Here is a 16,787-nt window from a genome sequence, read left to right as displayed (position 1 = left end):
GACCACCTTTATTCTTCAAAACAGCCTGAACTCTCTTAGCAAGTTTTCCTCTAACTTCTTTAAGTAGTCTTCAGGATTAGTTCTCCAGGTTTCTTGAAGGATAATCAAAGCTCTTCTCTGGATGTTGGCTGCCTTTTGTTCTTTTCTCTGTCAAGATGATCCCACACTGCTTCAATAATGTCGCGTTCCGGGCTCTGGGGAGGCCAATCCATGACTGATGGTGTTCCACTGCATGTGTGTTTGGGTTTTTGTTTTGTTTTTAAATCCAGGATGCTGGACACTTTCCTGTGCTCATAATTCCGTCATTTTTCACAAGACCCCCAACAACCCTGGCTGAAATGCAGCCCCAAACCATGACACAGTGTCCACGGTGTTTTACAGATGACTGTAGGCACTCACTTGTTGTATTTTTCAGTCCAATTCATGTTTAATGTGGAACACTTCCTTTTTCTCTTCCTTAAAAATGACTTCTTGACAGCCAACCTTCCACTGAGACCATTTGTGATGGAGCTTCTGTCTGGTCCTGTGTCGGGTCTTTGCTGTTTTTGTTTGTTTTTCTATTTTTTCTGGATCTTTTAAGGATGTCTAAAATTGCTGTCCATAAATCAATTTATGATTGATAGTTTTTATTTGATTTGTTTTGTTTGTTAGCCCTGCTATCTTCTTTTCTCCTCCTTGTCCAGTTTTGTAAAAAAAAAAAAATTAAGGACATACTGGACACCAAATCAAGAATCAAGCTTTTGGGGAATCATCTTGTTGGTATAAAAATGGTCTTTTTTTGCATTTTTGTAGATTCAGCTATTTGTGTGACAGGCTGCTAGTTAGGACCTGAATCAAGTATTTAAAATTGGTTCATCCCTTCAGTTAGGTGCCCTTTTTCTAATTAATTGTTTTGCTATTGCACAACAACACTTTAAAATAAATTAAAATAGGTCTTGTTCCTTGGAAGCAAAACATAAAGTACTGTAGCTTAGCATAAAGAGTGGCGTGGCTTTTTTGGAGGACAACAAACAAACTAAATTGTGGGGTTTTTATTATATATATTTAAAAAAACAGTTACTCTGTTCTGGTAAAACAGCTTGGATTTTGATTTGTGAGCAGCTTGGTTGAACAAACAGAGCTTAGCTAATCATCTCCTCTTTCTGTAAATGTCTGCAAAAAAATCTAACTGGATGAATTTCCAAGATGTTACTGGACACTTTAATGTGTCCAATGTCTTTTAAAATAGGTCAGTTGCACTATTTCTGAATTGTATGTTATCTTCAGCAGTCTTTATCACATTGAGAGGAATGTAGCTACAACATACCATTTGGCAGTTCTTGCAGGGAAAATCTAACACTGAAGCGGCCTGTCGGCCTCCTCTCATTCTCACCCTCTTCCTCCTTCTTCCTCTCTGTTCTCTGTCCAGCTGCCATGTGTGTGGTTTCCAGACGGAGCTGAATGCCCAGTTTGTCAGCCACATGTCGCTCCATGTGGACAAGGAGCAGTGGATGTTCTCGCTCTGCTGCAGCGTCTGTGACTATGTGTGCATGGAGGAGACCGACATGAGGAACCACATCAGCACTGGGCACGCAGGTACAGATAGCTGGCCTGACTTTTGGTGGTGACGGCACTGATGAGAGAGTCTTTGGTTTTTATTTTTTGTTTGTATGTGTATTGTTGGAGTGAGCTGATGATCAGTTTATGGAAGGAAATGTTAGGAAAGTTCTGCAAAAAGAAAAGAGAAAAAATACGCTCCAACTCATCAGCAAAGCATCAAATATTCACACAATTTGCTTTTTGTTTTGTTTTTTTTCTGTTTTTCCTAAACAGAAAAAGCTCACCCTCTGGCGAGGCTGAAATATTAGACTTTACTGTTTCAGCCTCCTGCTCTGTCTCATTAGCTGTTGGAAGGCTAATGTTAGCTGCGTGTTAGCATACTGCTGCCACGTTACTCGCAGCTTTTTGAATGAGTCACATTTCACCGTTTCCCTCCTCGTCTGCTCTCCTCGCGTCTAGTCCCACCCACAAGAGGACGCAAGGAGTCCAGGCAAAAAGCGTCCTTGAATCTGAACCTCATTTTTAAAGCGACTGGTTATGTGTGACATGTGGCAGAGATGCATGGCCTGCCCGCTGTTACACTGTTACAGCCTACTGTTGGATAGCAGATGTCAGATGAGACTACCGGCGTTCAGGAAGAACTTTTATATTTCAATTTAATAACTCAACATTTCATGTTATTTTCTTATTATTTTGTATCTTAGGATGTTAATTGTATTTAATTAAAAAAAACAAACACTTTTGGCTTCTGAATGGCAAAAAAATGACTTGAATTGATGAATTTCTTTTCAGCAGCAGAAACAAGCTTCTCATAGATGCACTTAATGGATAAGGAGGAAGACTTAGTTGTAGAGTCCTCCTCATACCATGGGCCAGATTTACTAAAGGGGGGGGAGGCGCTATACTCCTGTGGTTAGTTTTACGGGTGATTTACAGATGTTGCGCTCTAAATCAGTTGCGTCTTTTTTTGAATATCGTGTGCGAAACATGTCTTTTTTTCCATCTGAAATGTTGGTGTAATTGGCAGTAAATCAAAGTTTTTGTGCATGATTTAAATATTCCCCTCCAGATATTATAGAAAGGAACTAAAAGAAATACAAATAAAATACGCACAATCTTGTTGCTGCGCTCTTTTTTTTAAATACAGTCAGTATTTTTTTTTTCACACCTAAACCTAATTTGGTGTAAAACGTATAGGTGTTATCTGTGTCTCACGCCTCTGTAATATGTCATGGGTGCAAACGGTGCCACAGAGGATACATCTGCGCACCCTCAATCAGGCCTCTTCTCTTCGTTCCTGCCTCCTCTCAGTGCGTTCTAGGAAACGATAGATGCTTCAGAACGGCACAGTAAGATGATTTCCAGGTCACAGGTAGGAGGAGATGAGGAGTCACGTAAACTCCATGGAGAACTCTTTCCCGTATGGGCGGGACTTAACCGCACTCCGCGTCTTTTAATCTCCTTTCCGCTCGCTGTTGTTTCTGCGGGTCCTCAGACCTGTTCTGCAAAAGTACCAGATTCAGCTCCCGCAGAAAAAGAGATTTATGGAGTTATTTTCAAAATTACTCTCGCATGGAAGAGTGGGTGGTAGCTTACACATTGTGGCTCTTGGTCACAGCTCAGAATATAAATACAGTGCGGTATTTGGACAGTGACACATTTTCTATTATTTTGGCTCTGCACTCCAACACATGGAGTTTAAATTTAAACAACGGGTGAGGTTAAAGAGCTCTCCCCCCCTTAGCAGCGCAGATAGGGCGAGCAGGGCAATCGTAGGGCTCCTCCTCTGCTCACCTTGTCTGTATGTGAACAACTTAAAGATAAAGTGCTCGGTAATAAGCATTTGAGTTGGATGGCGTATGTGCGTTTTGTGAACAGATATCAAATTTAAGAGAAATAAAAAGCATAATCACAGCAATATAAACTCTGCCACTGTTTAAATATTTATGGGTTGCTTTTGTGTAATAAAAGGAAATCACTATGGGCTGTTTTAAGCAAAAACATCTTAATGTAACCCTTGATAAAAAACATATTTCAGAGGACAGAGGGAAAGACGAGCGGCAGAGCTGGGTTTCATGAACAAGCCTCCTCCGATCGACCTTCTTTGGACTTTTAAAGCTGCTGGTCTGAACCTCTGGTGGTCGATATGACTGTTTTTGTCTAAAACAGCTTTGTTCAGTTTATTGCTGACGTTGTGCTCCTCTGCTAGTGCTCCTTGTTTGTGTGTGTTTGCTCCTTATGTGTGGGTGGGAGGGTGGGATTGTCCGGCCCAGACAGCTGAGGGGTCTTTCAGAGGCCACGGCGGCCTTGTTTATCTGAGAAGGTTGGCCCTTATCGTGCCTGAGGGGGGGAAAATCAATAGGCCTCGGGTCCTTTTGGAGACGAGCTGGGTTTACGATGCCACTTTGGCCATCTTTTAAGTCTCTCAGCGTCTCTTGGCATTTATCTCAGCTTCGCACAAGATGGACACCAGTGGCAAAGGCACAAACGGTGGCGGGAGGGGGTACGAGCGACTTCAACTGTAGAAACGTGCATCCCGCCTTCTTTCGTGAGGACGTTTTAATGATTTGTCAAAGGTCCTGCCCATTTTTGGTGAAGTGTCAAAACTTCAGGTGGTCGGAGAGGGTGGGCTCGGCAGCCTGTCAGATGTGTGGACACACCCAGGCGCGAGATGGCAGAGAGCTCACCGGGTGTTTGAGCCGACCCCCTCCGGTGAAGTTTGCAGTGAGTGGGGGGTGGCGGGGGCTTGTGTGGGTGGGATTTCATAAGAAGGGAGGAGTGAAAATTTGCCTCTTTATTTCTCTTTATCATAAATGTTGCTGGACAGTCACAGAAAAGTTATTCTGTGAAAGAAAATTAAATATTTCTCAGTTAAAAGTGTGTTTTAAGGTCGAGTCTCGGTGGCTCAGGGCATTCCCTCCCCGCTTGCATCTTTCGCCATTAGCCTTTGGGATATTATAAGAGAAGGCCAGCAGATGATAAATACTGCAGCAAAGGAGACAGAGGCACGCTGTATTTAAAAGCTGCTGAGACCGTGCTGTGAATGACCCTGGTATATTTAGATTTGATTGAAGGCGCTTCGTCATCTTGTGATACCAGGCGGGGGGGAGACGCATGTGCGCTGCATGTGCACATTCCTGTACATTTAATGCTTTTGTGTGTGTGTGTGTGTGTGTGTGTGTGTGTGTGTGTGTACTAGGCTGTTATTAAAAAGGTAGGTCAACCATTTCAGGATCGGTGCAGGCTTTTCCTCCCTCCTTTTTTTTTTTTTTTTCTTTTCCTCTCCCTCCTGAGTGAATGCCCTTTGTTGAGCTGTGCCCTGAGATGCTCCCGCCATCTTAGCTCCTTTGGCCATGACCCGAGCTCCTCGCCCCTCCCTCCCTGCCGCCCCCTCCGCTCCTTATTCCCTCTCTCTTCCTACTGAATTGCAGACTTACAGACGGGGATCAATAAAAGCACACTGCATCTTGATTGGACTGGCAGCAGGGCCTCAGTCAGAGCTCAGGACCATCGAGCCTGCCTGTTTTCATTCTGTTTGTGTATGTGTCCGCGTGCATAACAATGGGGATCTAGAAACCAATGATGTGTCGCTCACAGATTGTGTAGATTTTTATTTTCTCTTCACTGCCCCTGCAGTTTCTCTCCCCTGCTTATTAGATCCTACCAACAAACGTTTCTTTCTCTCTGTGCTCCGCCCTCCGGCGTCCAGGTCTGAACTCGAGAAGTCCCCTCAGCGAGACCAAGAGCACCTCATCCTCCCTCTCGGCCCTCAGTGACTCGCTCAACAGCTCGGAGGGCGGAGACCTCACCCACGGTAACGAAGAACTCAAGAGCCTGTTAGCCCCACCCTCCTCCGCCGGCAGCCAGTCCAGCTCCGGAAGCCACTCGGGATCGGGAACCGAGGACAAGTCTGACAAAGGCAAGGGACTGTGGGAACTGTTGCACCCAAATACACTTTCAAAGCCCCTGAAATCTCCACAAACTGAATTATTCATTTCTAAATGAGCAAGAATCAGAGTTTAGGTGTTCTTAAAAAGTTGTTTAAAGTGACCAAACAAGCAAAACTGACATGTTTTTGAAACCTCGCTGGGGGGAAGTTGGTCAAACTGATCAACAAATCTCTTGGCTAAAAAGTTTGAGGGTACTCCTCTGATTGAGAAAGTGAGTATTAAAGAGATCCCGTCTCCATAATTACCCTTGTCTTTTGAAGATCTATTAAGACTAAATGCTTTGGTCAGGAAGGTGCACGCTGGGCGACGGGCTCAAGAAGACGGGACAACGCCCCCAAACCGATTCTGTCCTTCAAAAACACACTCATTAATTCTCAACCAAGCACAGCCAATGAGTACATACTAACTTGATTCACTTAATTGTATTCATATGTGGCCTCATCGAGGATGCTGTGAATTATTGTTTTTTTTTTTCCTTTTAATTGGATGCTCTGCAGATTTTATCCATGAAGGTTAGTTTACTCTAAATGAGAGTCTGTGTACAACCATGTCCTGTGTTCTGAAGTCTGTCTGTACTGTAGAACAGAAAGAGGTTTTTGTTACAGAGCATTAAGGGGTCATTTTGTTGCAAGAACTGCAGGGTCGTGTGTTTTTTAAAGAGCTCGAGCCCCTGCTGCATCTCCTTGGACCGTCCACTTTCACGATCTGTCTCTCGTGAGCCCCTTTGCTTGAACAGAAGTGCAGAGGAATTTTACTCCTGCAGCCTAAGAGGGCATTATTACACCTGAACTCTCCCTGTATCTGAACTCTCTCTCTCCCCTTAGCAGATGGGGAACCTCTGAGATTTCGTCCAAATGCAGATCAGCTTTCTACAAAAAAACAAACCCGGTCTTAATACTCACCTTTCTCCTCCTCCTCTTGCTCTCTCTCCAGGTTTCGAGTGCGTCTTCTGCAATTTTGTGTGCAAGACGCGCAGCATGTACGAGCGCCACCTCCAGATCCACCTCATCACACGAATGTTTGAGTGCGACGTTTGCCACAAGTTCCTCAAGACGCCCGAGCAGCTGCTGGAGCACAAGAAGTGCCACACCGTCCCCTCCGGAGGGCTCAAGTAAGGAAAGCAAGTACAGACAGAGGTTCCTAACTCCGCCCGTCCTTCCCCTCCCTTCCCCTCTCAATTCACTACACACAAAAATCACATACTGTATATACACACTCATTAGAGTACCTCATGGGGTGTGCTTGTAACTTATTATAAATGCAACATTTTCAAAAAATGCACAAGCATATATAAGCATTATTCATTTAAATAAGAGCTGATTGTAACCAACACGTTTTTTAATTTGAAGATTATTTGGGCCGCATGCATTTAATCGTTTAACCTCCCTTTTAATGGTTATTATTTGCGGCCAGCAAATGAAATGATACTTGATTCAGTTTTTCTCAACAGCCTGTCTTGGCAAGTCCAACTTATTAGACAGCGGTCTGTGGGTCTGCAGTGGCTGTTGTGAACAGAAGGGAGAGTGGAAAGGAGATGGAAACGGGCTTCCCCTCAGGGTCTGTTGTTCCTCTGCCCACAGCTAACAGGCATGCCAAGGAAAAAATATCTTAGGAAACCTGCATTCCACAAAACTACTTCCCTCCCTCCTCAAAATAACGGACACATGGTGCACTCTGCTGTTGATTATATAAAATTTGTTGGCACACCCCTAAAAGATAATCAAGCATGTTACAGGCACCCCATAATCACAAATGTCTAAATCACTCGCAGTCTGTTCAGTCTAAATGCATGCAGTGGAAAGAATGAACAGCCTTTAAATACCAGTGTGAACAAACACACATGCACACTGCATATGGTTCTGTTATTTTTAATGTATTCTGATAAAGCAGCCTTGTTTTTATTATGCTACAGTCACACTAGAGGAAAACGGCAGTCGGAGACCGCAGTGCGACCAAAAGTATTGCGACTGTGCGCAATCAATTTGAAGTTGTTAAATTTTTAGAGACTAAGTCTGCAACCGCTTGTGGTCAGTTTTGCCTTCAAAGCAACTTTGGCACATCAAGATGGAGATAAAACGGCAATAGGCTGGAGTCGGTCGGCTATCCGTTTCAATCTAGCAATCAGACAGCTAAATTGCAAATCTGTTGTCGTCTACATGCACAGAATTTCATGTTAACTACTTACGTTCAGAGTCCAGCGAGAACCTCAGAAATATCTCCACAAATAGTGACGTAGTTGCCGCAGGACAAATATTTGACTACAAAGTGACATAGGCGCTCTGCGACTTCTGTGGCTTTTATAGGAATATAATGGAATGCAGCCAGTCTGCAACCAGTTGTGCTCATGGTTGCAGACTGACTCTGACTGATTGTAAGATGTTGGCAGTCTGTTGATAAACTAATCAGCAGCTATTTGTAAACCTTCACCAATCTGTCTGAGAGTTGCTGCACTCAGACCATGAGTGTTTCCAAACCGGTTGCCTCCCACTAGGAGACCTGTGCGATCAAAAGTGGTCACAGAGAGGCTGAGAGGAGTTCTGCGCACTCAGCCGCCGAATGTGGAAAAAATTCAGCGCAAACACCGGACAACCACCAACTTTTCCTCTAGTGTGACTGAGCCATTAGCGCCGACTGTGTGTACAGCTCTCGTCTCCTCACGCTTCCCTCTCCATCACCATACTCCAGTCCCACAGGAGCCTTTGTTGTACTGTGACACGTCCTTGTGACATTTCAGGCCTGTCAAGCTAACATAAAACTCATCTGCTGACCTCAGCACCCCCCCACAAACACACACACACACACTGATAATGTACCAATGTACTTAAACACACCTTTAGCTTCGGCCATGTTAACGCCACTCTGGATACAAGATTCAAGCTTCTGTATGCGTCTTAAAAAGTAAATGCAGATGTTTTGTGAAGATTCATTTCAAGCAACATGAGCCATGTTTTGTTTTTGTTCTCGAGTCTCTCACACAACTCCAGTCCCGTGCATGTGCAGAACCATCGAATATCATTATGAATACCGCCTCATCTTGTCACGAAAGACCTGTGTTGTACATTTTTTTGTTTTTTTGTAGTTTTTTTTTTTTCTGTTCAGCCATCAGTGAAGTTCTCAACATTGCTATAAATGTGTGGAAATGGTAGCATTTCACTGAATGAAAACAGGAAGCTGCTTAACAGAGTTGCACTGACTTTTATCTCATCTGAAAATACGAATGCAAAAATGACACAAGAAGCCCCTTCATAGCTCGAAGACCTGCACACGGCGTCTTTTAGTCGTTACCTCGACACGTTGCTGCTAGCTGTAGTGCGAGCGATTAAATGTAAAGGACTTCTTGTTTAATGATTTAACTGTTTGTCTGGTGTACGTTTCTGAAGCCAGATTAATTTTTTATGGTACAGTATACAAATAATATAGACCTGGATAGAGGGTATTTTAAACAAGAAGAACAGAGCTCTTTTGATGTCTGCGTATTCAAGTCGCTCCAGCTTGACTCGTATACCTTACTGTTAACATCTGCATATGTGACCTTCTGCCAGACTTTCTTTAAGCCACTTTTATATTTACTAATAAAAGCAGGCAGAATTAAGCCAACTAGAAAAAAGTTAAAGAACCTTCGGGGAAAATTGCTTTTCGATTGCCTGCATTTTCTTACCCCCCTTTGAGCCCAGATCAATACTTTTTTTTTTTTTTTTTCCACCCTTCCCTTCCCCCTCCCATCCTGTGTGCGCACACACACATGTATGCACTCGAGCAATGTAAAGTGTTTCTGTATATGTAGGAGTGTGTAGAGAGGGAGAGAGGGCCTTGACCATTTCGAGGTTTTTCTGAGGTAATTCTGTTCTGCAGGGTTTGTGAAGCGCTTTGGGGCCCAGAGCAGATGAAAGGTGCTATTTAAATGTAAGTGCCACTCCATTCCTTCATTTCCCTTCATGTCCTACTGCTCCAATCTTTTTCTCCTGCCTGTCATCTCCCCTACCCCACACTCCCTCACCTTCCTCCTTTCCCTCCCCTCCCCTCTCACACATGCATACCTGGTCACTTCAATTCTTTCACCATTAAACTTCCACACATACCACCACGTGCACACAGAACTGTACATTGCACACAATTTTCCTTTATCTGTCCTCCTCTTCATCATTCTCGTGTTATTAAGTTTCAAGGTGTCTTACATGGCTGTGGACATACATGTTCCTTTCAGCTGTCTTTTGCTTTTGTGTGTTGTGTCCTCCCTCCCTGCCCCCCTTCCCTTCCTCCCTCCGTCCTTCCTTCCATTAACCAGGTGCCCTTTTTGCATCTACTCCACCAATCGTCCAGCGGCCATGGAGTGCCACCTTAAGACGCACTGTAAGATGGAGTACCGCTGCCGCATCTGCCAGGGACTGTGGCCCGACCAGGCCTCGCTGGAGGCCCACATGCGCAGGCACCGCCTGGGCAACCACTACAAGTGTGAGCAGTGTGGCTACTTGTCCAAGACGGCCAATAAGCTCATCGAGCACGTGCGCGTGCACACGGGCGAGCGGCCCTTCCACTGCGACCGCTGCTCTTATAGCTGCAAGCGCAAGGACAACCTCAACCTGCACAAGAAGCTGAAGCACGCGCCGCGCCAGACTTTCGGCTGCCAAGAGTGCCCTTTCACTACCACACACCCCTTCGTCTTCAGCCGCCACCTCAAGAAACACCAGAGCGGGGGAACGGGGGGGATGGACGGAGCCTTAGGGGGAGGAGGAGGCAGAGGAGAAGAAGAGGAGGAAGACGAGGAGACGGTAGGGGAGGAGCTGCCGATGGAGGAGACGTCACCGGGTGGCTCGTCGTTGCAGAAGAGCCAGGAGAACTTCCTGTTTGGCGGCGGAGGCGGTGGTAGCAGCAGCGGAGGCAGCGGGAGCAACAGCCCTCTCATGAACCTCACGGCATCTCAGGCGCTTCAGTCCGTCGCGCTGTCGCTCACGCTGGGCAAGTCCCAGCAGCTGGACCCCGCCGGCCCCTGGCACGGTTTGGTTAACGCCAACGGCGTTGGTGGCGCTGCCCCAAGAAACCCCAGCGGAGCGAGCGTTGCCGGCGACGGCGGCAGCCCCTCCCTCTTCCTCCCTTCCTCCCGCCACATGTTGGAGCAGTACAGGAACTGCGACCGGGCCCACCTCATCCCCCTCACCACCCTGTTCACCCACAACAGCCGCTTCACATTCCACTCCCAGCTCCACTCCAGATGGCGGCCGGCCACGTCTCCTCTCCTCTTCTCCTCCAACTTGGCGTCCCCCTCCCGCTCTTCCCCCTCACCCTCCTCCCACAAACACTCCTTCCTGGCCTACCTGGGACTGATGGAGAGGGCCAAGACTGTCTGACCTCACCCGCTTCTCCTCCTCCTCCTTCCCCTTCCTGCTCTTTCCCCTCACTCCTCGGACGGTGGTGTGAATGACACTTGACCACTGCGGCGGGAGCAACCCTTTTTTCCAATCAGACCAGCAGAATAAGCTGGACCAGAGAAAAAAAAAGAAAAAAATAACATTTATAAGAGAAAAAGGCTGTACATGCTAAAATGCATTTATATATAAAAAAGCTGCTTTTCTTATCAGTTCTATCAATTGAATTATTACTACTTCAGCATCAATTACTACTCTCTTTACCTGTTTTTTTGTTTTGTTTTTTTTTAATATTTTGTTTTTGTTTGTTGTTTTTTTTTTCCCTGTTTTTAAGCATCTGAATGACCTGGACCCAGCTGCATTACCTGACGGAACTAACGTCTCTCACTTTTATAGCTAATTTTTCGTTAGTCGTTTCAAGGAGACAAAAAGACGAAAAACAAAACTCGCAAGTGCTACAATTTTAGTGCATTTTTGTCTATTGCTATTATGCATCGGAATAGCATGCCTGTTTCTGTGTTTCAAACTAGCTTTGACGTCATTAGGAAGCGAAATTCGAGATATCCTTGAAGTGTTAGCGGTGCAATTGTGGACAGAACCAATGAAACGGAATGCTTTTCAAAAGCAACGCCTCAAACCACGCACTTACTTATTTATCAATCTTGTACATAGTTTTATAGCCCTCCCCCTTCCCATCCTTTGTTTTTTTTTTTGTTTGTTTTTAACTTTTATTATTATTATTTTTTAAATTTCTGTTGTTTTCTTTTTGTTGTATAATGGTGAAACGGTATTGTGCGTAGCTGCTGGCTGATATCGATTCCATCTCAGAGTTAGTAGTTATTTCTAAGCTCAGAAAAAAATATATGTAAGCTGTGACGATGTAAATATGGAAAATCCGACCTGTCATCAATCAATCTAAATATGAAATATTGCAGAAAAAAAAAGTTACAAACATCCGTTCGTCTCTCCTGAGACGGGATCGATGTCAGAGCAGCGTCACATGCAGAGCTATGTATCACGCACCTATACTTAGAAGAGATATGAGATAACTGTTTTGTGGAGGTGACCCGCTCTCGGGTTTAGCGAGCTAGCCCGCAGCAGGCGTCACCGCAGGCCGATTCAATGGTGCTTTTTGGAGCTTTTGTAATTTTTTTGTGTACAAAAAAAAAAGGAAGAAAAAAAACTGTTCCAAAATGACTTGAATGAATGTATTTTTGTTTATGTACATGGAGAAAAAAAAAAGGCGATACAGAAGTGTGAACAGTCAAGAGACGTCTTCAGTGCTGGTAAAGGCGGGGAAAGTTAGTGTTTGGTGGCCTTTCTGTGTCCTCGTTTATTTTTATTCTCATTTTTTTGTCCTTTATTTTCTTTATTTTATTTTTAACTGAGCCTTTTACATCATAATAAATCTTTTCTACTAGCGTTCATAGAGAACCTGTGACGAGGCAAAGCTCCTGTAGGTGCCACGATGAAGCCAAGCCGGGCCTCTGTTAGGCCGGCAGACACGGTACTGCTTTTAGTCCCCCCGCCTCCTTCCCTCGTGTCAACCTTTTTAGTTTTCTAATTGCACTTACTTTAGTTACACTTCAAGCCAAAAGCACTTAAACCTTTTATTTTACACCCCCCCCCCCTTTTTTTTTTTTTTAAGTGCAAACTTAGATCCACCAAGTTAGCATAATGTGAAGTAGGCAGTAGTTGCTGGAAATGACTCAATCAACACCCCTTAGTTTCACATTTAGACGTTTCTGGCGGTGCAAAAGGGTCTGCCTCTGTGAAATCAGAGAAAGCAAATGAATACAAATTGCATGAATTAGACAGTAGAGGTCAAGCTCCCCCTGGGAACTAAAGGTCCCAGGCTAAATTGTGATAGCCAATTTTGCACAGTGCTGCACTTTTTGATTATGAGACTATGTATTTATCTGCGAGAATGCTCGAAAACGAGTCTTTTTTTTTGTTTGTTTTTTTTGCAAAATGGAGCGGCACAAAAAAAGAGCTTTACCCGTCATCGATCGCGTTTGTGTTTCCTAAGTGGTCTTTAAGCCAAAATCCCTTATTTGTAAAGGGGTTGTTTCCCCTTATTATTTCCATGTGTCTGTTTTTACTTTCTTTTCTTTTTTAAAAAATGAAATATTGTTGCATGTTTATTTTGGGGTTTTTTACTTCACTTATGTAAGGTAAAAACAAAAAAAAAAAGAAGAACGCATCGATTGGACAGAGAACGTAAATCGTCAAGACCAAATTGTAACTCGTGGCAGGACGTGATGTTAGGATGGAATCCGTCACGTCCTGCTCTGGAGTGATGCCTCGATTGTCTCCCCCCTTCTTCCTCTTCTTTTTTAAATTCCCGTTTGTTCCTTTTTGTTCTGTCGACGTCTGGCATGCTGTCTCTGGAGTAAAGGGAGCATCTCTCCAGCACACACACAGACACACACACACACACTTTCCTTGTACTATCTATGTTATCTTTTATACTCTAGTGCCACTTGGTGGAAGGAAACCACCTGAGACTTCTGAGAATGAGTCAAACTAATTGTCAGGGTCCAATAGAGGAAAAAAAAACAGAGATAAATAATAAAAGAAAAAGAATGTGTCTCCTCTTGACACCTTTTTAAAATGTCTGCCTTTTTAATACAGCGTAATCATGAATGGCTGCACTTCTTTACGTCCTCCCCCCTCCCTGTCTCCCCCCTTTAGTTTGAGTGTAATGTTTAAAAAGGCAATAGGGCTCTCTCCTTTTGAAACCCAGTACTCTTAAGCACTTATTCTCTTTATTTTGCCCAACTGTAAGCAGCACAGTGACCTTTTTTTTTTTTTTTTTTTCTTTTTTTTAATGCTTGACTACCTTTTTGAGCACTTCAGAGTATGCATGACATTGTCCTCTAGTTCTTTAGCACTTAATTGTGTTTCAAACTAACTCCCCCTCGGTTGCATTTAGTTAGCATCACACTGCACTGTCTGCAATCAGTTAGCTTTAAGTTTGGCTGTATTTTATGATTAGAAAAGGCTCAACTATCTTAACTTTTGGCACTCGGTAAAGATTGGTATGTGCTGTACAAAGCTTTTTTTTTTTTTTTTTTTATTACTCCATTGTTAAGGCTGTACAGGGTTGTGATGATAACTGGTAAATAGATAATTTGTACTTCTTTTTTTTTTGTTTCTTTTTTTTTGGTTTTGTATTTGTTTTTCTTTGTTTGGCATTATTTTATGTTCAACTTGCCAGATCTAAATGTAACAGGATTTGAAAGTAAAGCTTACATCAGATATTATGTCGGCTGTCTTGTCTTTTTCTTGCGATATTGTTGGATTTCGACGCTCACTTAACCGCACAAAACATCTTCACAGATGTAGGTTTTGGGGGCTTTTTTCCCAATCAGAGACGATGACCAAGACTTTTGGCTGATTTCCCCAAGGTTGTCACCACAGCAGACCAATGTTGCATGTTTGATTTGGTGACACTAGATGTCCTCCCATTTGTGTGGGCTTGATACCCAAGACTAGAGTTGGATTAGCTTGTGACCCAACATTTTTCATACGCCACTTTGCATTCAATCATTAGTTATTATTCATCTCTGGCTCTCTTCCACGGTGTCTCTTTCCGTTTCCTCTCCCCGATGGCTCTTCTTCCTGTTAAAAGGGAGTTTTTCCTTCCCACTGTCGCCAAGTGCTTGTAGCAGGGTCATCTCATTGTTGTTTTCTCTGTTATTACAAGCTCTTAGCTTACAATATAAAACACCTTGAGGTGACGTGTTGACATTTGGCACTACATAAATAAAATTGACTTGAATGTGTCTCCAAAAAAAAAATCAAACAAGGGGAACCTTTTGCTTGTGAGGCAGATGTGTTAAACACTACAGTTCAGAGCCATGCCAACAAAGTAGTTTAATTATAAACTGGTTTCAAAATTGTCTAGAAACTGTTAAAAAAAAATGTCATTAAAAATACATTAATACAGGCAGATATAATCCATCTATTTTTTTCCAGTTACCCTATTTAAATTTGCAGGTGGGCTGGAGCCTGTCCAAGCTGTCATGGGCCCTGGACAGGTTGCCAATTTATCACAGTGGTAACCGAAAGAAATGAGAGAGCCCATTCACTCACACATGCATACCTACGGAGCATCCAGAAAGCATTCAGAGCGCTTCACTTGTTCCACAATTTGTCATGTTACAGCCTTATTCCAGAATGGATCAAATTCATTTGACACCTCATCGTTTTCCACACAACAACCCATCATGACAAAATAAAAAGCCTTTGCTTGCAATTCTTTCAAATGTATTAATACAAAACAAAAATAGAACACGTACATAAATATTCACAGCCTTTGCTCAACGCTTTGTTGAAGTGCCTTTGGCAGCAATTACAACCTCAGGTCTTTTTGAGTGTGATGCTACAAGCTTGGCAGAACCTCCATCAGGTTGGATGGGGACCACTAGTGCACAGCTATTTTCAGATCTCTCCAGAGATGTTCAAGCATGTTCAAGTCCGAGCTCTGGCAGGCCACTCAAGGACGTTCACATAGTGGTCCCAAAGCCACTGCTTTGTTATCTTGGCGATGCGCTCAGCATCGTTATCCTCTTGGAAGAGGAACCTTCGCACCAGTCCAAGGTCCAGTGCACTCGGAAGCAAGTTATCATCCCTGTACATTGCTGCACTCATCGTTCCCTCAACCCCTCAGTTTCTGCTGCTGAATAACATCTCAGCATGATGCTGCTACCACCATACTTCACTGTAGGGATGGAATTGGTCAGGTGATGAGTGATGCCTGGTTTTCTACAGACATGACACTGGGCAAAGACTTCAATCTTTGTTTTGTCACACCAGAGGATCTAGTTTCTCATGGTCCAAGTCCTTCAGGTGTCTTTTGGCAAACTCCAGGTGGGCTGTCATGTGCCTTTTAGGTGTTGTTCTTGATATCCTCCCTGAATAAGGCCCAAATAAGGTACCCCAATCAGGCAACCAGCTCTTTCTGTACCCTTCCCTAGATCTATGCCTCAATACAATCCTGTCTCTGAGGTCTACAGACAGTTCCTTGGACTTCATGGCTTGTTTTGTGCTCTGACATGCACTGTAGACTATGGGACCTTTTTATAGCCAGGTGTGCACCTTTCCAAATCATATCTAATCAACTGAATTTATCACAGGTGGACTCCAATTTAAGCTGTAGGAACTTCAGTGGAAACAGGATGAATCTGAGTGCCATGGCAAAGGCTGTGAACACTTCTGTACATGTTGTATTTTTGTTTTTTATTTTTAATGACTTTGCAAGAATTTCAAGCACACCTTTTCCGCTTTGTCATCACGGGGTTTTTGTCTGGAAAAAAGATTGGGGTGTAAAATGAATTGAATCCATTTTGGAATAAGGCTCAGATTCAAACCCAGGACCTCCTTGCTGTGAGGAGATCCAAATAACCGCTGTGCCATCCCATTTAAACCATATATTTAATTTTGAATAGCATAAAAATAACACAGACTTTGTTTCAGCATGTGATATGGTTTTGTGTGTGTGTTTCATTTCAAATTTCACAGCAACAGTATTTCTAAAAGGGAAAAAAGATTGGGAGAAGATTACCACAGTGCTGCATTACTTCATCTTTTGGCTCATTTGGGAACAGAATGATTGCTGTAGTTCTGAAAATGAAATGTATTTTTTTTTACCCTTTTAGCTTAATTTTTATTTATTTATTTATTTTAATAAAGAACAAAACCAAGCTATAAAATTCAAACCAACAGCAAACTGCTCCTTAAAGTTCTTCAAAAAGTTTTCTTCAGGGAGAAAAAAAATCCATCAAAGATATATTTAATAAAACGAATCCTTTGTGTTCATTCAAAAGAAACTCTGTGGTTTTGAACTAAATTATTCTGAATGGCTTTCTCGTGTCCTCTGTGTAACATCTGGTTTTCCCATTCTTGTCCGATTTAGGATTTTAGCCTCTCA

The 16,787-nt window shown here is 43.3% G+C and overlaps 1 protein-coding gene across 2 annotated transcripts in view; it reads left to right on the top strand.

The window, feature by feature from the left end:
* The window catches only part of znf827 (zinc finger protein 827), a 75,773-nt gene extending 61,655 nt beyond the window's left edge, over positions 1 to 14,118 (top strand). For both annotated transcript variants that reach the window (XM_084931637.1, XM_084931636.1), the window contains exons 11-14: positions 1,409 to 1,575; positions 5,249 to 5,458; positions 6,423 to 6,600; positions 9,775 to 14,118. In XM_084931637.1, coding sequence (XP_084787763.1) covers positions 1,409 to 1,575; positions 5,249 to 5,458; positions 6,423 to 6,600; positions 9,775 to 10,834 — 1,615 coding nt within the window. In that variant the 3' untranslated portion in view covers positions 10,835 to 14,118. The remainder of the gene's footprint in view (positions 1 to 1,408; positions 1,576 to 5,248; positions 5,459 to 6,422; positions 6,601 to 9,774) is intronic.
* Positions 14,119 to 16,787: the final 2,669 nt, after the last annotated feature.

Source organism: Perissodus microlepis, chromosome 6 (assembly GCF_051167445.1).
Source record: "Perissodus microlepis isolate ML-2025 ecotype Zambia chromosome 6, ASM5116744v1, whole genome shotgun sequence".
Classification (NCBI taxonomy): Eukaryota; Metazoa; Chordata; class Actinopteri; order Cichliformes; family Cichlidae; genus Perissodus; species Perissodus microlepis.
This window is presented reverse-complemented; position numbering and strand designations above follow the sequence as displayed.